The 22,485-nt window shown below is 48.7% G+C and overlaps 1 protein-coding gene across 4 annotated transcripts in view; it reads left to right on the top strand.

The window, feature by feature from the left end:
- Positions 1–22,485, top strand: part of AFAP1 (actin filament associated protein 1) — a 144,901-nt gene that overhangs the window by 65,088 nt on the left and 57,328 nt on the right. For all 4 annotated transcript variants that reach the window (XM_070372760.1, XM_070372761.1, XM_070372763.1 and 1 more), the window contains 3 exons: positions 4,425–4,533; positions 12,759–12,970; positions 15,382–15,561. In XM_070372760.1, the coding sequence (XP_070228861.1) occupies positions 4,425–4,533; positions 12,759–12,970; positions 15,382–15,561 (501 nt within the window). The remainder of the gene's footprint in view (positions 1–4,424; positions 4,534–12,758; positions 12,971–15,381; positions 15,562–22,485) is intronic.

Here is a 22,485-nt window from a genome sequence, read left to right as displayed (position 1 = left end):
ATTTTAAAAAAAATTTAAATTTTTTTGGCTCTGCTGAGCAGCACACAGGACCGTAGTTCCCTGAGCAGGGATTGAACCCATGCCTCCTGTAGTGGCAGCATGGAGTCTTAACCACTGGATCGCTAGGGAAGGCCCATACTCGAAATTCTTGACGTTGGTGTTGAAACCACGTTTTGCAGTTTAGACCTTAAACTTTTGTTCCCTGTTGACAGTCATGAAGCTTAGCTGATGCTGTCAGGGGTGCTGTCCTCGTGCCGGCGGAAAAGGGTTTTGCCAATGCATGGCTCTAGCGTGGGCCCTCTTCTCTTCTGTCAGATCCTATCTTTCGGCTGCTACTGAAGAGTCCACCTGCCAATACAAGAGATGCAGGAGACACGAGTTCAGTTCCTGGGTCAGGAAGATCCCCTGGAGAAGGAAGTAGCAACCTCTTCCGGGATTGTTGCCTGGGAAATCCCACAGACAGAGGAGCCTGGCGGGCTACAGCCCACGCGGGGGTCACAAAGAGTTGGATACACTGAGCCTGCACAAACTTGCACACTTGTTCTTCCTAACGTGTGTGTGCTGGGCCCATCACACAACTTCACTTAGGATTTTAATCACCATAACCAGAAAGACAGAATCTGGACGTACCCCTGTGTGTATAGAATTAAAGTCAGAGAGAGCTTCCACATTCTCAGCTGGGGTTTTTCTCTGCTGAAGTCAGGTCTTCTGGTTCACTGGCCTGTCTGGTACAAGGGCCTGAGTGATAAATTGGGGCTGGCGGAGGGGAATGTGGTGGGGCGGGAAAGTGCAGTAGGGGAGAGAGGGGAGCGGAGGAGTGGGAGTGGAGACAGAGGCAGTGCCGATGCGTTTTCCTCCCGAGGGGACGAGAGGGCAGATCCCACGGAGCTGCAGGGGCTGGACGCCTCGGGTTGCGCCCAGCAACCTTGAAGGCTGGCTGCTTTCCCTGCATCTTACATGGCTCGGCCACCGCAGTGAAAGGTGCCTGGGCCTCGGTCCTGACACAGGGATGCATTCTCACTGCCGCAGTGCCCACCCAGCTGGCTCCTCCTTCTCCACGAAGCAGCTCGGCCATACCAGGGACGCTGGGCGACGTCTATCATCCCCTGAGCCTCAGTTTCCTTGTTTCCAAAATTATATTGAAAACACTAACCTCTCAGAGTTGTCTTCTGAGCAAGAAAAAAGATACAGGAAGTCTTCCAGAACAGCGTGTGGCACACAGAAGGCAGTCTGTGAATAGTAGTTAATATTGTTATTTTGCTGAAATAATAGCAAAATAATCATTGTATTTGTGCCATCTTGTCGTTCAGTCGCTCAGTCGTGGCCAACTCTTTGCGAACCCATGGACTGCGTGCAGCACACCAGCCTTCCCTGTCCTTCACCATCTCCTGGAGCTTGCTCCAACTCATCTCCGTCGAGTCGATGATGCCATCCAGTGATCTCATCCTCTGTCCCCCCTTCTCCTGCTCTCAGTCTTTCCCAGCATCGGGACTTTTTCCAGTGAGTTGGCTCTTCACACCAGGTGGCCAAAGTATTGGAGCTTCAGCTTCAGCGTCAGTCCTTCCAGGGCATATTCAGGGTTGATCTCCTTTAGGATGGGCTGGCTTCCTCTCCTTGCAGTCCAAGGGCCTCTCAGGAGTCTCCTCCAGCAAGTCCAGTGACTTCTGACCTACCGGAAGGATCTGAAGGAAGCCTTCCCTTTGAAGGCAGTGGCGCTAAACCGTGGTCCTCGTCTTCTCTGTCTCTTCCCGCATCTGCCCTGTAACAAACCGTCACCTCTGCCCGTGTCTGTAACCCCTGAGGCAGAAGTTTAAGAACCAGTGGCATTTGGGGGTGGAGCTTGAGATCCTCTTTGGAGAGGCAGGGTGCTTCTCTAGAAATATTATTTTTTGAGGTGTGTGATTTCAAAATGCACGTTTGTGTTTTTTTTTCTTTTTAAAACAATAGTATACAGAAAATTCAATGGACTTCCCTGGCCAGTCCGTGGTTATAAGACTGTGCACTTCCAATGCAGGGGTCACGGGTTCAGTTCCTGGTCAGAGAACTACGCAAGGTACTGCTTAAAAAACAAAAGCAAGCAAGCAAACAAATAGAAAAACCCCAAAGAAAATTCAAGCTCTACAGATGTGCATGAAACAGCCGTAACCTTGTGTTAGCATTTTGGAGAGTGACCCGTCTTAGTGTAGAGGTCCGCATAAGCACAGCTCCGACAGGCTAACAGGCACCTATTTTCTTTCATGTAACAGCGTCCAGTAGAGACTTTTCAAGTAAATGACTGCGGGCGTGCACCGTCTTCCTTTTAAATGGCTGCGCGTGGCTGTGTTGGAACACCTGAACAGTCTCATCTCAAGGAATATTTTGATTGCTTTTAAATTTGGAGGGGAAGAAAAACACAATCAAAAAAAAAAAAAATTTGGAGGGAAAAACTTTTATTGAACATCCTTATATGTTTTTGCTCATGTGACCAGTTGACCTTCTTAGCATGCATTTCTAGAAGTAGAATCGTGGATTTAGGAGCATACGTGCGGAGAGCTTGTGTGGAGTGCACACCAGCAGGGTCTGAGAGTCCGCTGAGAAGTCTCATTAGCTGAGTGCCGGCTCCTACCTCACGCACCTTAGCAGCCCTGGAAAGGAGTGTGCTGTGCTAATTGATGAGTGTGTGTTTGATTCAGCCATTGGTAATGCTTTCCCAGAACATGAATAATTCCACTGTTTCAACACACTAAGAGGAAGCTGAAGCATTCTCATTTCATTAATAAAAACACTCAGGGACTCAAACAGCCATCTACCAAAAGCACTGAGTGGAGATTTTTAACCCTGGTGTGGACTTCTGTTCTGACCTCGCCCAGGGAGGATTGGGTATCAGGTTCCGCTGTCAGCACCGCCCCTCAGGGGACCTGGATGTGCTCCAGCATGAGAGCCCAGGGTGACGGCTGGTGGGCAGCAGCCTGGGGAGGGGAGTGCAGGGGGACCAGGGCCGGGACGCTGCCTCAAGGACGGGGCAGGGTGCTGTGCGGATGACCTGGAGTGAATTATCTCTCTTCATCTCCGAGAGGAAGGAGTGGGTTGAGCCCACAGTGGCGATTAGTCATTCGCAAAGGACTTCTTGGCTTCAGGCTTGAGTTACAGGGAAAAAAAAAAGGTGGAGTTTCGTGTTCTATGGGTCATTGTTCTCCTTGGAAGCTGAACTTGGTTGCCCTTCAGTTTGGGGCCTCTGTTCTCCTCCATTCCCAGTGACATCTTTCCTGTTTGTTTATAGGATATGGGTGGTGTGAACTAGTTGGGAAAGGGGAAGAGAGTGAATATGAATCTGAAAAAGGTCACTGCTGGGCAGACCCGGGCTTGAAGACCCCAGCTTGTCATGTAGCAGCGTCTGATTTTCAGCAGATGTTTGTAGACGCTGCGCCTCCCTCTCGGTGTCTGTGAAATGTAAGGCGATGTAGTGCTGGCCTTGCAGGGCCCCTGCACGGATGGCCGATGCAGCATATAACCAGGGCCGTGGCTGCTCGGGGACAGCAGGTGTTCTGTGTGTTGAATTTCCAGCCCTTCTGTCTCTGTTGTCCTTAGGTCCAGGAGGGAGGGATGGAACCAGCAGATCCTACACGTGTTCATGGGAGGAAGAGCTGGGTCTGCTTTAGTGTAGCCAGGCACGTTTGAGAGACCGGTGCGTCAGCTGGTCTAGCTAGAATTTGGATGGGCCTGAGCCTGCCAGCTTTCCACGTTGTGAAGTTACGGCTTCGAAAGCAGGCTGCCTGTCTCGGAGTCTGTCAAGGAACTTCGATGGGACTGGGTTGAGTGGTGAGCAGATACCTTCTCCAGAGAATAACGTGCAGTTTCTTTTAGAGCTGGCTTCTGGGTGATTTCCTCTTCCCTTGCTTTGTGAGTTAGCCTGACACACAGGAGGGGTTTGGTGAGATAGAGGGCACACATGCTCACCTCTTCAGTTGCCACGTAACGAGCACTGCTCTGAGATGCGCATGGGCGATTTGAACCGTCTCTGTGCCCCCCAGGGGTCTCCGGTGTGGGTGGTCCTAGGAGGAGGAAGTCAGCCTGGGGACCTGGGCCAGTCAGTGGTGTGGGGTGGGCCGTTGGGTGGAGGGGAGGAGAGATACCCGTCTCTGCTCTGGGGAGGGCTCTGCAAGGGCCAGTGACTGCAGCCTCTGCCTGAGTTTGTGTCTGGTGGTGGCTGGCGAGTGGCATCAATTGAGCGGCGTGGCCAGGGCCAGGCAGAAGGTGGTCGTGGGCAAGTGAGCAGTGGAGACCCCGCCAGAAGCCTAACTTGGGAAACTCTTTGTAGGATGATGTTATTTTTCGGTGGAGACATTACAGAGGAAAGAGGAATGTGCCCGCGGACGCCTGTTAGGTCAAACTCCAGAATTCTCTTCTAATTCTGGTGCTCTGTTGTTTTTCCTCCCTTCGCTCAGCCACCCGACAATGGGCCGCCACCGCTCCCAACGTCCTCTCTCCCGGAAGGCTACTACGAGGAGGCCGTGCCCCTGAGTCCCGGGAAAGCTCCGGAGTACATCACCTCAAGTGAGTGCCTCCTGTTCGGCCGGGCTGTTAGGGAGCCCCCCGTTTCCTGGGATAAAGGGGAGTTGGAGCATACCCAGCAGCATGGAAGTTTAGAGTCAGGAGATCCTGAACCCAAGGGAGGGAGTATAGGAAGGGCTTTGAGAAGTCTAAGGTGTCCTCCACATACCTTGTGTAATTTCAGAGGGGTTGTCCTTTTTTGTGACTCAAAATTAGTGAAATCCCGTTGCCATGGGAACATGTCTCAGCTAGTGAAATGTGTTCCCTTTGGTCAGAAGAGGGTGGCCTTTTGAGGCGTGTGCCTGTGGGGTCCCCGCCAGCTTGACCAGGGCGCATCCCTTGGAGGCTGCATTCATGGTGCCGCCAGGAGGGCATGTCTACAAGATACATACAAAACAAGCAGACGTCTCATAGCTGTTTGTTTCGTTTTTAAATTTATTTCTTATTCAAGTATGGTCAAATTACAGTGCTGTGTTAACTGCTGCTATACAGCGAAGTGACTCCGTTATGTCCTTTTTCATATTCTTTCCTGTTAGGGTTTATCTCAGGATACTGGGTAGAGTTCCCTGCGCTGTGCAGTAGGACCTTGCTGTTTATCTTTTCTCTATAAGCAGTTTGCATCTGCTAACCCCAAGCTCCTAATGCAGCCCTCTCCCACCCCCACCCCTTGGCCACCAGCAGCCTGTTCTCTGAGCCCCTGTTCTCTGAGCCCCTGTTCTCTGAGCCGCTGTTCTCTGAGCCCCTGTTCTCTGAGCCCCTGCTTCTGTTGCTGCTTCACCGAGAGGTTTGTTTGTGCCACCTTCTACCTTCCACATGCAAGTGACGTCGCGTGGCCTTCGTGCTCCTCTGTCTGACTTACTGCGCTGAGCAGGGTGATCTCTGTGTCTGCCCATGCTGCTGTGAATACTGTCATTTTGTGCTTTCATGGCTGAGTAGTGTTCCATTGAGGATGTGCTGCAGCTTCTTTGTCCACTCACCTGTTGACCGACATTCAGGTTGTTTCCTGTGTCTTTTCTTTTCCTTCATTCATACAGGTTTTACCAGAATGTTTTTGCCTAAGTTAGGGCTATCACGACACGGCTGTTCTCTTCCTGCTGGGGACTCAGAAGTGCCCCTTTATTGGCAGCCAACTTTCACATTCACAGAAAGAAGGACATGCTGGCATTGAACACCTTTTTGGAGTGATGTCTAGAGTTTGTTTCTAGAGCTTTGGCTTTATTTCTCCCCCTCATACTCTGGAGTCTGTATAGTCAAAGCTATGGTTTTTCCAGTAGTCATGTATGGATGTGAGAGTCAAACCATAAAGGAGACTGAGAACCAAAGAATTGATGCTTTTGAACTGTGGTGTTGGAGAAGACTCTTGAGAGTCCCTTGGACAGCAAGGAGGTCAAACCAGTCCATCCTAAAGGAAATCAGTTCTGGATATTCATTGGAAGAACTGATGCTGAAGCTCCAATACTTTGGCAAAGAAGTGACTCATTGGAAGAGACCCTGATGCTGGGAAAGATTGAACGCAGGAGAAGGGGACAACAGAGGATGAGATGGTTGGATGGCATCATCGACTCAACGGACATGAGCTTGAGTAAGCTCCGGGAGTTGGTGAAGGACAGGGAAGCCTGGTGCTACAGTCCATGGAGTGCAAAGAGTCGGACACAACTGAGCGACCGAACAACAACAAAAAGTGCCCTGGCGGCAGCGTGTGTCGCCTCGTAATGAGGCAGATGTGCCTCTCCGAGTGTGCTGACTTAGGGAACCCGACTTGCCTTCCCCATAAACATGGATAAAATGGGAGTGAAAGAGTATTAACTCGTATCATAGAGAGACTCCCCGTGCCTGTCACCCCACTTCCACTGTTTTCAGACATGTTCTCCTTCATCCTCGCCGTCTGCCTGCCACCGGAAGTCTCTGCTTCATGCAGACTTGGGCTTTGCCATCGTTCTCTCCCCTGGCAGCGCGCATTAGAGCTAATGCCATAGAGCTAATGGCAGAGCCATTAGAGCAAAGTGGAATCTAGCTTGCTTGTTAGCAGGAGATCCCCTTGGGATGTTTTGTGAACATGAAGAGAGACACGCAGAAGCCAGGCGGGCTGGACTCCAAGGCCCAGGGGCCTTTCCCGCTCACTCACGCCTGCTCTCTCTGGAAACTTCCTACAAAGGCTCAGCCCAGCATCAGAAGGTCCTCATTGTTCTGAATGAGGTCTGAGTGAGAGAAGGGATTGTTCTGATGAGAGGGCTGTGAAATCTTGGGTCTTGAGATCTGGAGATTAAATATTTTAGAACCATTTGGCAAAAATGCATTTAAATCATTTCTTAAGCGTCAACTGCCTCAGGAGATAGTAAATTAAGTAGAAAACACACAAAAGTTAAATGGCTTGTTCATTGGATCCCTTTCTTTCTGAGAGCAGAGAATAAAGAACAAAAACATCTTGATGAGGGTATTTCCCAGCTCTGGGGACATTTGGTCCCAGCTGTCTCCCGCCTCCACTCCCCCTTCCTCCAACATGCTTTCAAGACTAGAAATTGATAGTCTTTTTGTTTTACCTGTGGGAGCCTGTGGTTATTTTCGGTCCAAGAATCCCCACCTGACTGGTGTGTCATGTCCTGAGTTGCTGACGGGCAGGCCCCTTGGGTTGAGCTAATTCCAAGGAAACAGTCATGGAAGGACTGCTGCTTGGGGAGACAGCGGGTCAGCAGAGCTCACACACTGGGCTTCTTAACCCAAGCATCTGTGGCTGAACCTTGGCTGCAGGCGGGGACCCCTCCCAGTGGACCCGTGGCAGGGGGCTGAGTCCGGGTCTGGCCAGGGTCACACACCCCTCACTTATTGTGGACTTGGGGAAACTTTGTTGAGCTCTGTGTCATGTCCGGTTTGTCTGAGAAGCAGGACCGTGATGAGTGTTGTAGAGTGAGGGGTGTGTGGTAGACACGCGACCCTGTGCACTTGTGGGAACCTGGGAAGACGAGTGTTATAGGGCCAGCTGTCATCAAGGAGAGCTGGGCACAGCCTGGGGGCAAGGAAGGTTGCTGGAAACCTCCTCTGCCTCTCACCTCCCCACACAGGGGCCCTGCATGAGAGGCTGGACCATGGCTCCACAGAGCTGCATGCCTAGCAGTCCCTTGACCTGCCCGTGTACTGGCAGCTGTTTCCTGTTTGCCTTCCAGGTCATTCACAAACTTCCCGTGTGGCCAGTCCTAACCTAGAGGCATCCAGGGAAGGGAATTTAGGGGAATGCTGAGTTGATACAGTGTGAAAAGCACCACTGTTGGTCTTGGCTTGGTTTGGTATCCACACACCTCTCTTTACCACGGTGAATTTCCAAACAAAGACAGGAGCAGAGTCATGGTTCAGTCTAACACAATTCAGCTGCGGCCAGAAACTCCCCAACTCCCCCAGAGGATACAGTGTCCTCTGTCCACTTTGGGTGACACTGTTCTCTCATAGCCAAGTCACGCTCTCCCCCTTGAGTGACTGTAACTGTTGGGCCTGATGGAGCCCGATGGAGGTGATGGAGCTGGATGGAGGTGATGGAGCCTGATGGGGATGATGTAACCTGATGGAGGATGATGGAGCCAGATGGAGGTGATGGAGATGTGGAGCTGGATGGAGTGATGGAGCCTGATGGAGATGATGGAGCCAGATGGGATGGAACCAGATGGGGATGATGGAGCCGGATGGGGATGATGGGGATGATGGAGCCAGATGGGGTGGAACCAGATGGGGATGATGGAGCCGGATGGGGATGATGGAGATGATGGAGCCGGATGGGGATGATGGAGCCCGATAGAGAGGCACCTTCTCTGGTGTGATGCTGCATGCTCCTTGGTGGGTGGGATGACCCAGAGCCCAAGTGGGGCAACTTCGGTTGGTGGGAATGTGATCAAACTTTTAGACTCTCCTGGGGGTATTGGAGAGATAAAGCCATTTCCTGAAAATGATCGGGTTCTCATTGTCTTCAAAATCCCCCCTGGGAGAGCGTGCCAAAGGCTTCTGTGTCATTGTCTGAAACGGGTGAGCCGAGAAGTGGAAGCACCTCAAGGTGGCACGGGAGAGTCACTCCAGGGCCTGGGCCTCACGTGATGTGGGGCTGCTGAAGGAGGCAGTGGGAGGCTGTCCCCCCACATGTGGAAGGAGAGCTGGACTCAGTGGCAGAGGTGTGGACACATCATTGGTGACTCTCTGCCCTCCTGCCCAACTGCATGTCTTTCTTCACTTGGCACAGGGTCCTCATTACCTCCTCACCAAATCATAAATTCCAGCGCCAACAGCGGACTCCTTGATGTCCTGTTTCAGCCTCCAGGAGGTACCCTGGGCTCTGCTGGGAGACCGCCCAAGGGACTGATGTGTTGTCCTGCGTGCTCAGACTCTTAGTCCCAACTGCTTGGTTTGTGAAGTTGGCTGACATTCTTCTAGCATGATTCCATCTGTCCTGCTCTCTCAGCAGAAGGCGGGTCATGAACTCACTGTCTTTTCAGTGAGTGGACCTCAACCTGTGGACCTCCCTTGATGCAAAGGGTGGCCAGGGCATGGTCTGCTCTTTCAGTTCATAATCAGAATCAGCCAAAACCGTCTTCCTTCGTCAGGATGTGGTCTTGGGTGAGTCACCTGCTCTGCCGGCATCACCCTTCCCTCCCTCTGAGATAAGGACACAACTGTGCACCCACGTCCGGGCGGCTGAGAGGACCAGCGAGGCAGGGTGTGTGCCTGCGGAGCCAGCCTCCTCTTCTCACAGCTTTATCCCACAGCGTGCAAGTATAAATATAAAAAGTACTGCCTGGGGGCTTCCCTGGTGGCTCAGTGGTAAAGAACCCTCCTGCCGATGCAGGAGACACGGGTTTAATCTCTGATCCAAGAAGATCCCCCGTCCCACGGAGCGTCTAAGCCAGTGCTCCACGACTGCTGAAGCCCGTGCACCCTAGAGCCCGTGCTCCTCAACAAGAGAAGCCTGCGCAGAGAAGCCGGCTCGCCACAGCTAGAGAAAAGCCTGCACAGCATCAAAGACCCAGCATGGCCAAAAATAAATCAATAAAATTTTTTAGCAAAAAACACTGCCTGACACATTGGAAGTGCTCATTGAATATTTGTTGCCTGAATGAAATGAAATCTCCCCATTGCTGGTTGATCTAGCCCTTCATTCTCCTGTTGACTTGTTCACTCAGTGTTTACTGAATTTGATATTCTAGAAAGTGAGTTAAGCACTGAGGGGTTCGTGGCCCCACAAGCGGCCATGAGCATGGTCTTTCTAGGATAAAACAGGACTTGATCGGCTGCCTGACTGAAATCTGTCAGCAAGCCTTGGACCGTGGAGTAGCTCGTGGTCTTTCACAGGTTCATGCTTTCGTCCCTGGGCCCTATGTTCCAGCCACACTAAAATTTTTAAAAAAAGCCTTTTATTATGAAATACATTTGTCAAAAAGTGCATAAAATATGAATTTATGCTTAATGGCTTTCCATAGAATGGAACACCTAAGTGTCACCACCACGTCAAGAAGAGAGCATTGTCAGCCCCGGAAGCCCCCGCTTCCTCTTGAGAGCCTCCTCCCCGCAAGGGTCGGCCCAGCTTGGCTTCGGTGACAGTGACGTAAATTCTGTTGAAAAGCACGTGCCTCGCCGCTGTTCGCACAGTGTTCTATGTTTTTCTTTGCGTTTGCAAGTCGTGCTCCTTCTCCTAGACTCTCCTGTCTGGTCGGTGCCATCTCGTCAGCAGTGGAGGCCGATGGCTTTGTCCAGCCTTCCCTGTGTGCCGTGTGCGTGGCCCTCTGGTTGCCTGCCTGTCTGAGTACTCGAAGTGTGGATCTGGAGACCAGTTTTATTTAACTTGAGTTAGAATTTGAATTTAAACGGCCACCGTGGCTGCCATGTGAACAGGGGCTGTTGGGTAGATGTAGACAGTGGCATGTGGGGAGGCGGTGAGTGTGCACTTGCACATGTGTGTGTGTTACTGTGGGGGAAGGGGTGCAGAGAAGGAGGAGAAAGGCCTTGACTCAAGCAGCACGGGAGGGGAGCCTGGACTCTTCTCTCCACCGTGGTCTGTAACCTGGATCCTTCAGGCGCTCGAATCCCCCAGCCCCACACGTCTCTTGGCAGAGCATCCTTCCCACCATCACGACAGACACCTCTTAACTGTCACCCTGGCTTTAGCCCACTCTCCCTGCCATTGCCAGAGTTACCTCTAGGGTGAGTCACCCTAGTCTCTTCCATAAAAGTCTCCCCTGACTTCTTTATTAGGATTTAAAAGTTAAACCATCAATCACTCTATTCCCCGCCTCCCTTATTAAATAATTCTTTGCGAGAAAGTTAACATACACGCATGTCTCCTGATTACAGATTACAGTCCATTTCCAGCGAGTTCTGTTCTTAGAGGGTCGGCCAGTTCTTATGCATCCAGTTGCTTCGGCCACAGATTCTCCTAATCCGTCCTTCATTCCTCATTGAGGTGTTCGCTCCTCACATGTATTATGGAAAACGAGTGTATTTCAGATGTGGGTTGAGGGAATGCTGAGCTGAATCACACTACCTCCAGCATCTTTCGAGCCAGCAGGGCTGAAGCGATTGAGATCACTGGCAGTCACTAGTGTTGCTTCATCGTTTTTAAGATGCCTTCCATCCTTCTGAGGGCTCTGCATTTAAGTTGATCTAACAGTCCTCCGGATGACGATGGCAGCATCCACTCAATGGACATGAGTTTGAGCCACCTCTGGGAGATTATGAACGACGGGAGTGTGACGTGCTCCACTTCGTGGGGTTGCAAAGAGTCGGACTAAGCGACTGAACAACAAACAATTTCTCCCTTCTGCACATATGTATCACTTGCTCTGTGCCAGGCCCTTTGCGAAGCACTGGGACAGTCACATCCAGCAAGGAGGTCTCCCTTCCTGCAGGGGAGACAGCTTGATGCGGGACAGACAGACAGGGGCGACAACACAGCGGCCAAGTTATGTGCTGAGTGGTGTGGAAGCCGAGGGGAGGGTCGTCTCACCTGGCATCTGAGCTCAGGCTGCCGTAACACAATATCATCCACTGGGTGGCAAAACAATCCTTTTCATGTTCTCAGAGTTGTGTAGACTTGAAGCCAAGATCAGGGCTCCAACGTGCTCAGCTTGTGGTGAGCGCTCTCTTCCTGGTGTGCAGCTGGCTGCCTTCTCATCCTCACATGGCAGGGTGAAAGAACTCCAGGTCTCCCTCTTCCTCTTCTCAGTGGATTCGGACCCACTCACATAACCTCGTTTAACCATAATTACCTCCTAAAAGTCCTGTCTCCAAATACAGTAACATTGGGGTTGGAGCTTCAGCACATGAATGTGGGGGGCACCTGTCAGGGCTGGAGATTCAGGGAGGGCTTCATGAGTTAAATCCTAAGTGATGAGCATATACCAAGGCAAGGGTAGGAGATGGAGTGGGATGAATAGGGAGCCTGGGTGAGAGCAGTGTGTGCACAGATCCTGAGGAAGGGAAAACGGGCTCCCGTGGGGACCCTGCAGACAACCCAGTATATAAGTGTTGACGCTCTGCAGAGTAGGAGGGGCAGGTGGACATCTGTGACAACCCCCAGGGTGGCCTGACTGAGAGGGGTGGTCTGGGTCTGGATCTTGAACCTTAAGAAGGGTTGGTGTGTGTGGTGATGCCAGGAGGAAGGAAGGCATTGCAGACTTGAAAGAACTTTTAAAAATATATTTACTTATTTGGTTTCCTTGAGTCTTTGGTTGCAGTGCACGGACTCCCAAGTAGCGAAAGGCTCCGGATCACACAGGCTCAGTGGTTCTGGGGCACGGGCTTGCTTGCCTCTTGGCATGTGGGATCGTAGTTCCCCAAACAGGGATCACACTCTGGTTTCCTGCATTGGAAGGTGAATTCGCAATCACTGGACCACCAGGGAAGCTCTGGAAGAACCTTCACATCAAGGTGTGGGTGGGGGTTTCCTTTGGCAAAAGCCATTGTTGAGTAGGGGTCGTGGCACCCAGCGAGAATGCGGCGAGGATTTAACAGTGTGGGGCCTGCAGGTGCCGAAGTGGTTTTTATAAATGCAGAATTCTTAGTCACTTCATTTGAAAACTCTTGGGTTGGGTTTCTACTACCCAAGTCTGAGTTATTTTTCCCCTAGTTTTGCCAGTTGATGTTTTCCAAGCACCCTGAATGCCGAAACCCCTCTTCACTTACAAATAAAATGATGGAGCCCACAGGTCGTCCTCAAGATAAGGTTTTTGCTCACTTTTATTTCTCATCTTTGACAGATTATGACTCGGATGCGATGAGTAGCTCTTACGAATCCTACGATGAGGAGGAGGAGGATGGGAAGGGGAAGAAGACGCGGCACCAGTGGCCTTCGGAGGAAGCCTCCATGGACCTGGTGAAGGACGCCAAGATCTGTGCCTTCCTGCTGCGGAAGAAGCGCTTCGGGCAGTGGACCAAGCTCCTCTGCGTCATCAAAGACACCAAACTACTGGTAAAGCCTCGCCACTCGGTTCTCTTGTGTAGAGTCGGTGAGGCGCAGCGGGCCATCTAACCGGGCGGAACCTATACCCGGGCGACGTTCACACTGGTGGACACAGAGGGAGCTGAAGCGCTGGCCCGTGACTGGCCGTCAGCAAGCCTGGCTGAGGCTCCCGTGCCTTTAACGCCCTTTTCTTGCCAGCTCCCTGAGCACTCAGCGGGCAAAACCATCCCTGTCTTGGGCCAGCGTCTGCGGCTCATGTCAGTGGAAATGCATGCTGCTGCAGCTTGCCAGACGTCGCAGGATGGATTTTCTCATTTGTAGTGAGTCAGTGAATTCCTCAAAGCCAGGTCATCGAAGGCGGACGGGCAGGCCAGGCGAGGTCTGGGGGACGGTGCCCAGGAAAGGAAATTCTTTTGGAGAGCTAAAGGCTGACTCTTTTTTCTTTTTTTGTAACTCAGGGAGGCAGACTAGAAAGAGTAAGTAGCAGAGGAGCGGGGGCAGGAGGATGCACACCCTTTGCTGCAGGCGCCAGGCCACCAGGGAGCCTAGAGGGGGAGCCAGAACCTTTGCGTCGCATCCTCTGTCCCTCCTCCCTGCTTCCTTCCCAGCTTCAGAAATCACAGTTGGTTGTTGGCATTAAGAATGTTAGACTCTGCTTTTGTATTTTGTTTTTCCTTCAAATGAACCTTGGGGAATAAAAATCACTAAAAATTCTATCATTAAAACAGAACACGTGAGGGTGTATGGTTCTGTACCTCACTTTTCAGTGGAGCAGATAACCTCCCTTTAAAAAAAACAGTCTCATCTGTGAATTATGGGAATCTTATATTACTAGATTCTTAGGACATAGTATGTTTTTTGATTCATGGTTTTGTAAAAAAAAACAAACTTTTTTTTTAAGCAGTGAGAATACATGTTTTTTTCCACATGTGTGGCCTGAATTTCTCCCAAATTTAGACTATGCCAAAAAATGATGATGCCACGGGGGAATTTTAAAGTAAAGAACGAAAGAAAAAAAGATTAAAAAGATTAATATGGTCCGTATTTACAATCTGACATAATGGTTGCAAGATGTGGATATGTTATATAAACGCTTTAAAAATACACAGTTGGCTCTTGTGTAAAGGGCTTCCCTAGTGGCTTAGCTGATAAACAATCTGTCGGCAATGCAGGAGGCCTGGGTTCGATCTCTGGGTTGGGAAGATCCCCTGCAGAAGGGAAAGGCTACCCACTCCTGTATTCTGGCCTGGAGAATTCCAGGGCTGTATGTATAGTCCATGGGGTTGCAAAGAATCAGACACTTGACTGAGCGACTTTCACTTCACTTCTCACGTAAAAGAGGTTTTAGAGCACGCGGTGGGAAGCCTGTGGTTGGGGTAGGGTCAGCACTTGTCAGAGGCACTGAGTCCACCCTTGGCCCAGCCCCAGCCCCAGCCCCTTCCCTTCCTGTCTCTTCCTTCCCTCACTCCTCATCTGCTTCTTCCATCACTTACCAGGTCTCCCATCTTCCAAACCGGGATGATGATACCATTTAGAGTAGCTGTAAATATTTAAGAAGGGATGAATGGAAAGCCATGCAAAAGCACTCTTTGATGAAATGTAGAATCGAAGTTTTGTTATGAAACTTTTTTTCATTCAAAAATGACCTACGATCCAACTGCCCAGATTACTCCTATTGACACTGGAAAAAAAAAAAAAAATTAACAGTGTTAAAAGCAAGTACTCTCTAAGTCTCACAGAACAGAAAGCTGTAAACGGAAAACAAAACAGCAGCCTTTTCCCCTAAATGACTGCAGTGTGTTTTCCCATGGGCGCCACCATGATGAGCTTCTTTGAATGTCCTTGCAGAACCTGTTTGTCTCTGCGCCCAGGCAGCTCTCTGATGGGCCCTGAGATGTGCCCAGACCCCTTTAGTGCTCTCCCGAGGACCCTGCCCTCAACTGGCAGGCGCAGCTTGGCAGCCGTTTCTGTCTATTAAATGCTGATATGTATGCTCTTCATAAAATGATTCATCTGTGTTTTAGAAAGAGTAGGGACGAGATAGGTAGCCATGAAATGAGGTAAGTTGCGGTGTGTCCAGGATGCTGTGTGCCCACGCCAGAGAAAATCTAATACATTCATGTCACCTGTAGAGGACGCTCCGCTAGAACATAAGATCCATCCGGACTTGACACCCCGCCGACGCCCGTCCGGGTGCTGGTTAACTCTGCTGAGTTACGAGCAGGTGTGTGTGTGCGTGCACGGAGGTGCGGCCTGGGTGTACCGCGGGGCTCTGTGTGCATCCCCGGATCTCCAGGGGCTCCAGCCTCCGAGCATCTCTGCCCTTCAGCCGGACCTCCAGGCGCTTCTCCAGCGCTGCTTCCCCTGTGCCCTAAAGGACTTCCTTGTACCCTTACTCTCATCTCTCCCGTCCATCACAGTGCTACAAAAGCTCCAAGGACCAGCAACCCCAGATGGAGCTGCCGCTGCAAGGCTGCAACATCACCTACATCCCGAAGGACAGCAAGAAGAAGAAGCACGAGCTGAAAATCACCCAGCAGGGCACAGACCCGCTTGTCCTCGCCGTCCAGAGCAAGGAGCAGGCCGAGCAGTGGCTGAAGGTAACTGGTTGTTGTTCTTGTTTCTGAGCCAGTTTCCTTCCCAAACCTCTTCCTGAGATCTGTTTGTTTTTGTTTAATGTGCATTTTTTTATGCACGCACGGGCAAACAGTGGATTAACCTGTCTTTGATATCTTGAATATTCTGATTACTTTGAGGTTAATCATTTTAAATTTTGTCTTCAAAAGGGCATTCTGCCTCCTGTTTGCAATCTACTTCTAGAACTTTCTCTTTTGGCTTGATTTTATCGTTTTGCTTTGTCATGTCCAAAGTGAAGTGTTAGTTGCTCAGAGCCTTTACCGTATGAACCACCAGGGAAGCCCATCGTGTCTAGATGTAGTTTTTTTTTTTTCCCTGCTCAGCTTTCCCTGGGCCTTTTAAATCTGTGGATTTAAGTTTTTTTTAAAGTTTTTTCTAAGTTTTGGGAAAAGTTTTCGGCCATTTCCCTTTAAATATAACTGCCCCATTCCCTTCCCTCTCCCAAATAATTTAAACATATGTTAGACTTTTCCACTATTTTCTACTTTTATCTTCTCTTTTCGTTTATCCTTAGTTTCCCTCTTTAGTCGTGTTCATTTTTTTCTTGTTACTTTCCAGATCACTGCTTCTGTCTGCAGCTGTATCTAATCTGCTAATAAGTTTGCTCTTGTTGACCGGGTTCTTTATTTTGTCTATGGTAGTTTTCAGTTCTGGAATTTCTAGTTGTTTCCTTTTAGGAACTTTTGTTTGCCTTTTCTCTCTATGACAAGCACATACAGGCATGCTTCTTTTGACTGTGGTTTCGGTTGAGTTTGGACCTGGGTCTGTAACCTACGGTTCCTTTTCTTGTGTATGTCATTTTATCTTCTTGTCAGGATATCTGATGATCATGCTGGTCATTATATTAACATTTGGAAAAAAAATATTGTAGTACATTTTGATGTCAGCTCTGCTGAAGTATAATTCAAATATCCTACAGTTCATCCTTTTAAAGTATGAATCATTGGTTTTCAGTTGACTCATAGAGTTGTGCGGCTATCAACATAATCTAATTTCAGAACGTTTTCATCAGCCCAAAGAGAAACACTGTCCTTACTGTGTTAGCAGTCACTTCCCCCAACCCCAGCCCCAGCCAACTACTCATCCGCTCTCCGTCCCTATAGATTTGCCTGTTCTCAGCATTTCCTGTAAACGCACTCATGCGATATGTACCCTTTTGCGGCTGTCTTCCTTACTCAGCATGATGTTTTCAGATTCATCCACATTGTATCTGTATCACTCCGTCTTTCCTTCTTAGCGCTTTCTGTGTCTTTTCTAAGAAACCATTGTTTAATCCAAGGCCTGAAAGATTTATAACTACATTTTCCTCTAATAGTTTTGTAGTGTTAGCTTTTAAATTTAGTCTGTGATCCATTTTGCTTTCATCTTTGGTTATAGTGTGAAGGAGGGCTTTAGTCTCACGCTTTTTCTTGTGGCATCCAGTTGTCCCTCTAGAAATAATTGGATTCTTAGCACAGTGGCTTCATTTCTTGGAGAGCATTTTCATTTGCCTATGGCACAAGCTTTGCTAGGCACTAGGTCTCCAAAAGCAGTTTAATCTAATTTCAGAGCTTGAGATTCTTCAGAGCCCTCCAGATGACCTGAAGTCAGGCTGCAGTCCATTAAAGGGCAGGCTTATATTTATTTTAGTCTTACTCCAGCTCCTAATCTTGGGGTCCTACTCTTAAAGGTAGGGCTCCCCAGGTGACTCAGTGGTAAAGAATCCACCTGCCAAGGCAAGAGACGCAGGTTTGATCCCTGGATTGGGAAGATCCACTGGAGAAGGAAATGGCAGCCCACTCCAGTCTTCTTGCCTAAGAAATCCCAAGGACAGAGGAGCCTGACAGTCCGTGGGGTCACAAAAGAGTCAGACGTGGCTTAGCAACTAAACAACAACTAAAGTGTGGGGTTTCGCCAGGGACCTGTCCTTTCTGTGCCCCAGACCCAAGCTTTTGGTTCCCGCTCCTCCAGAACTGTCAGAGTTCTAGCTGGCTCCTCAGCTGCCTCCTCTGGGGAGCAGCAAAGGCAGTCCTAGCTGCTGGCCTGCCTCGCAGTATTCCATCTACCTCTGGATCACGGCCGGGTGATTCCACACTGTGCTCATAGCTGTTCTCTGCTTTTAGGAAGAGGCTGTGTGTATTTCATCTGCTTTCCTGACGGTCTTTACCGGGGGTTGGTCCACACCTTCGAGTCCGTCACTGCCTGATAGTACTTGCTATGAAGAAAAGGACTGGGGCGGGCTGGGAAAGCTTGATGAGACAGTTTATAACGCGGCTTTTGTAATAAGATGCCAGCGCCCATTAAACCCAGAGCCCTACTTCCCTCTCCTCCCCTGGAAAAGCATAAGGCCAGACTCTGCAATGACAACAGTGATCATTTCTGCTGGGGCAGAGCACATAGATGTGGCTTTTCGCATGTCTGTAATTTGGGAGATGGAGCAGAGCATTTGTTTGTTTTAATGGGAGTCCTGTGATCGAGAGTTCCGGCTGCTGAGTTTGCTTCGCCTTCCAGACACAGAACCTCATATGTCACGTGTCAACCCCTGCTGTTACCAAAGTACTTTTCCATCGTCAACAAAGCTGCCCAAAAAGGTTGTTACTATTAGCCATTTCATTTTACAGGTGAGGTACTGAGTCCCAGATAGACACAATGGCACACCAGTCAAGCTGTGATGGAGCCAGGAGTGGACTTTAGAACTTCCTGACTTCATGTTCATCTTCATTCTGCTGGGCCATCTGACAATTTGCCATTTTCTTTTTTTATTCCTGACTTCCGGGTTCTTAGCACCATTCCTTCATTAAGGAGGGAAAGAATGAGGAAATAGATGAAAAGCCTAATTTTGATTCTGTTTTCTTCACCTGGTTACTGTATCTGGCCTTCTGCATCTCTGTGTTTACCTGTTTCTTAGGGGAGAACCGAGAAAGGACGCTCTGAAACCCAAGCTTTCTTCTTTTCACTCTGTTCTCACAGTTTGTTGACTATTTAATGCGCACCGAGTCGTAGCTCCCTTCTTAGTCACACTGGTCTGGTGTGAAATCATGTAGAGTTCACTGGGTTTTACTACTTCATCGGGAAATAATATTGAGCTGACAGTGCTGCTCACAAACACGCAACTAAAGACAAAACTTTTTAAGAAGTCAGGTGCTAATGGAGTGAAACAATCTTACATCTATGTCAGCAATGTGAAATACAGTTCAGGGGTACTTAGCCAACTGCAGTGATGACTCTGTCAGTGGAAGTTGCATTGCAAGGACTTTTTAGCATTTGCTCATGTTTCTTTAGAAAGAAGTAAACACGTGGTAACTTACCTTTTCCTGAAGGGTTTACCTTAATTACTCCATTTAATGTTGTGCTTCCCTCTCATTGCATGTTATAATACAGGAACCTACGAAGCCTTGATTAGAAATGAAAGTCAGATGACAAAACTAGTTTTAAGCAGATACAAAATTTTAATTTTTTAAAACCAGCAGCGATCTGGGATGGAGAAGGCGAGGGCAACCCACTCCAGTGTTCTTGCCTGGAGAATCCCAGGGACGTGGGAGCCTGGTGGGCTGCCGTCTATGGGGTCGCACAGAGTCGGACACGACTGAAGCGACTTAGCAGCAGCGATCTGGGATGTTTTAGTTTAGTTTCATCCAGATATTGTCTTTAGATTGACTGCCTTTTCAGAATCATCTGGAATTTAAAACAGAGATTTCTAATGATTTGGTGCCTAAGAATGTTTTTTTTTTTAGTTTATGTCGTCAACCTTTTTAAGACCCCCAAAGCCACCAGTATACCTGAAACATGCCTCCCCTATTAATTCTCTCTCCCTCTTCCAAGATAACTTTTATCTAGAATTTGGTCTTTATTATTATTATCTAGATATGCTTTAGGAATACTTTTTACTTACACATGTATATACTCATAAATGAGGGGCAATCTTATTTTTCATGTGTAAACTTTCTGCGTAAATGGCTCCAGCCAGCACGTGTCTCTCCACCAGCTTTCTTCACTCAGCTGTTTGTTTGCACACTCTCGCTATCTTGGGCCGTGTTCAGTGCGTGTCCTCAGGCGTGTCCCCTGGTGTGGGTGTCCTGGTTTCTCCAGGATGGGGACCATCTATTGGAATTGCTGCGTTTGGCATGTGCTTATCTTCACCGTTACTGGAGCTGGGCAGGTTGTTTTCCAGGCTCCTGTGTGTAACTGAGCCTCCTCCAGTGATGTGTGAGAGGAGTCATTTCGTGTGTGTCCTTTCAGAGTTTCTTTGTCCGTATGCAAGCAAATAGAATTGCAGATTTCAGTTCCCATCCTCCCACCCTCATAAAAAGGGTGTATTCTGCACCTAGTCTTTTTTTCCCCCCTAAATAATTTTGAGATTTTTTTCCAAATTAAAGAATAGAACACTTCCTTTTTTCTCTCTTACACTACATAGCATTTCGCTTTATAAACAGAATATGCTTTAAAAAAATCTGCCTCATATTTATGGATATTGGATTGTTGTCATCTTTTGATGTGACAGAGTTCTGTAATATTTATCCTGTGTCCACAGCATCTCACACCTCTGCTAGTCTGTAGGCTAAATTTCCAAAGAGAGTAATTATTTGTATGAAGGTTACAAGCATTTGTAATTTTGAGATATAGATGAACCACTCTTCATAGGAGGTTTACCGGTTCAGCTTCCCACAAACAGTACGTGTGCGCCTCTTTCCCCACTGTCTTGCCAGCAGAGCATGTTACCAGCCTTTGAATTTTTGCCAGCCTGGGAGGGGAAAATGGTATCTCACCTAGTTTTAATCTGCACTTATTGCCTTACGAATGGCATGGACCATCTTTTTGTAGAGTTTAAGAGCCTACGGCTGTGTTACGGTTCCTGTGAACTGTTTATGTCCTTGGGTCTCTTTGTAGATATCCTGCTCAGAAATCTCTTTTTAAGGAAACTCCTGATTCCAGAGGCCAAGCCAGGTTTGGTAGCCACAGCTCTAGCTCAGCCTGCTACTTGGATAGAAGTTCTCACGGAAGAAGCAGGGTTTGAGAGCACAAGTAAGCTCTCAGTCAGGCAGGCTGTGAAGGTAAATAGCATTCCATAGCCATTTTCCCAAAGTTTTATTTGGTTCTTATAATTGCTTCTGAAATTCATCATAATAAATATAGAAAAGGCAGGAGGGAGAAGGGGGTGAGCTAGTTCTGCATAGAGAGCGTGTCACTAGAGGGCTGACTGGAGCCTGACCCGGAATTGTGATCTCAGCTCCAGAAGCCTCTTGCTGAATGTCTCAGATGAGCTACTTGACTTCTCAAAACATAGAGTTTTCTCATCTATGAAATGAGAGGGGTGGAAAGGAGTATTTCCTTTTGGAGTTGTGGTGAGGATACAGCCATATGAAAATGAAAGTGTTAGTCTGACTCTTTGTGACCCCATGGACTATAGCCTCAGTCCACGGAATTCTCCAGGCAAGCACACTGGAGTAGCTTGCCATTCCCTTCTCCAGGGGATCTTCTCAATCCAGGGATTGAACCCCAGGTCTCTTGCATTGCAGGCAGATTCTTTACTGTCTGAGCCACCAGCATTAAGACCTAAAGCATTTAGAAGAGCACCTCGCCTGTATGAGCACGTATGTACGTGCGAGCTGCTATTGGTGGTGATGTTAATCAATTTACAAGCTCCTGCTGACGTCAGGTTGGAAGTCAGGATGACAGAGGATGTTTTCCGAGGCCAGAGCTGCAAGCGTCCTCCTCCCTTCCTTCTGCCCTCCTTTGTCCAAACCTGCAGGGAGGCCGGGAAGCACTATCATCCCGTGTACCCTCAGACGGGACACCATGTGCCAATCATCTGCCACATCCCCTATTGCAAAATAAACTAATAAACATCCCAAACAGTCCTTAAATAGTTTATACCAAAGATAACTTTTTAAAAAATTTGCCTACTCTGGATCTTGGTTGCCGCGTGCAAGATCTTTTTTTAGCTGTGGCATGTGAACTCTGAATTGTGGCATGTGGGATCTAGTTCCCTGAGCAAGGATGGCCCCCTGTGTTGGGAGCATGAAGTCTTAGCCACTGGACCACCAGGGAAGCCCCCAGAGAGAATGTTCAGAGGAAGTTGTCTGCACTGTAGACACCACTGACCTTTTCTGGTGAGAATCCGTGAGAGTTCTAGTGCTGACTTTGGTATACATTTGGTGTTAATTTCATCCACCCTTTTCTTGCTCTTTTCCCCCACTCCCTGCTGCGCAGCATTGTCCTGTTCTTACAGCATCTCCTGATCTCCGGCTGCTTTAGAGGAATATAGTTGAGGAGAGTTTTCACCATGATTTAATGTGCTATGAGAGTATCGTGGTTTTGCCAGAGTTCTCAAGGAGAATCACGACATGGTTTCTTGTATACGTCACCTCAGAGAACCCCGTCCTGTATGTCCTTTAACAAAGGTCTTTTGCACTTCCTGGTGGTCCAGTGGTTAAGACTACCTTCCAATGCAGTGGGTGTGGGTTCAATCCCTGGTCAGGAAGCTAAGATCATCCCACATGCCTTTCAGTCAAAAATCCAAAACAAGCAACAGACGCAATATTGTAAGAAATTCATTTGTTGTGGTTCAGTCTGTATGTCGTATCCAGCTTGTGACCCCATGGACTGCAGCACGCCGTGCCTCCCTGTCCCTCACAATCTCCCGGAGTTTGCCCGAGTTCGTGTCCATTGAATCGGTGATGCCATCCCACCATCTCATCCTCTGCTGCCCTCTTCTCTTTTTGCCTTCAGTCTTTCCCAGCATCAGCGTCTTTTCCAATGAGTCAGCTGTTCACATCAATAGAGATTTAAAAAAATGAAAAGTAAAATAAAAAGTTGAAAAATGTAGCATTAAAAAAAATGGAAAAAAGAAAAGTCTTTTGTTCACCCAGGATCTCCCCTTTCTTTATTTCTTTTTGAGGTAGGGCCTC

The sequence above is a fragment of the Bos mutus genome, chromosome 6 (assembly GCF_027580195.1).
Source record: "Bos mutus isolate GX-2022 chromosome 6, NWIPB_WYAK_1.1, whole genome shotgun sequence".
In the NCBI taxonomy this organism is placed as follows: domain Eukaryota; kingdom Metazoa; phylum Chordata; class Mammalia; order Artiodactyla; family Bovidae; genus Bos; species Bos mutus.
This window is presented reverse-complemented; position numbering and strand designations above follow the sequence as displayed.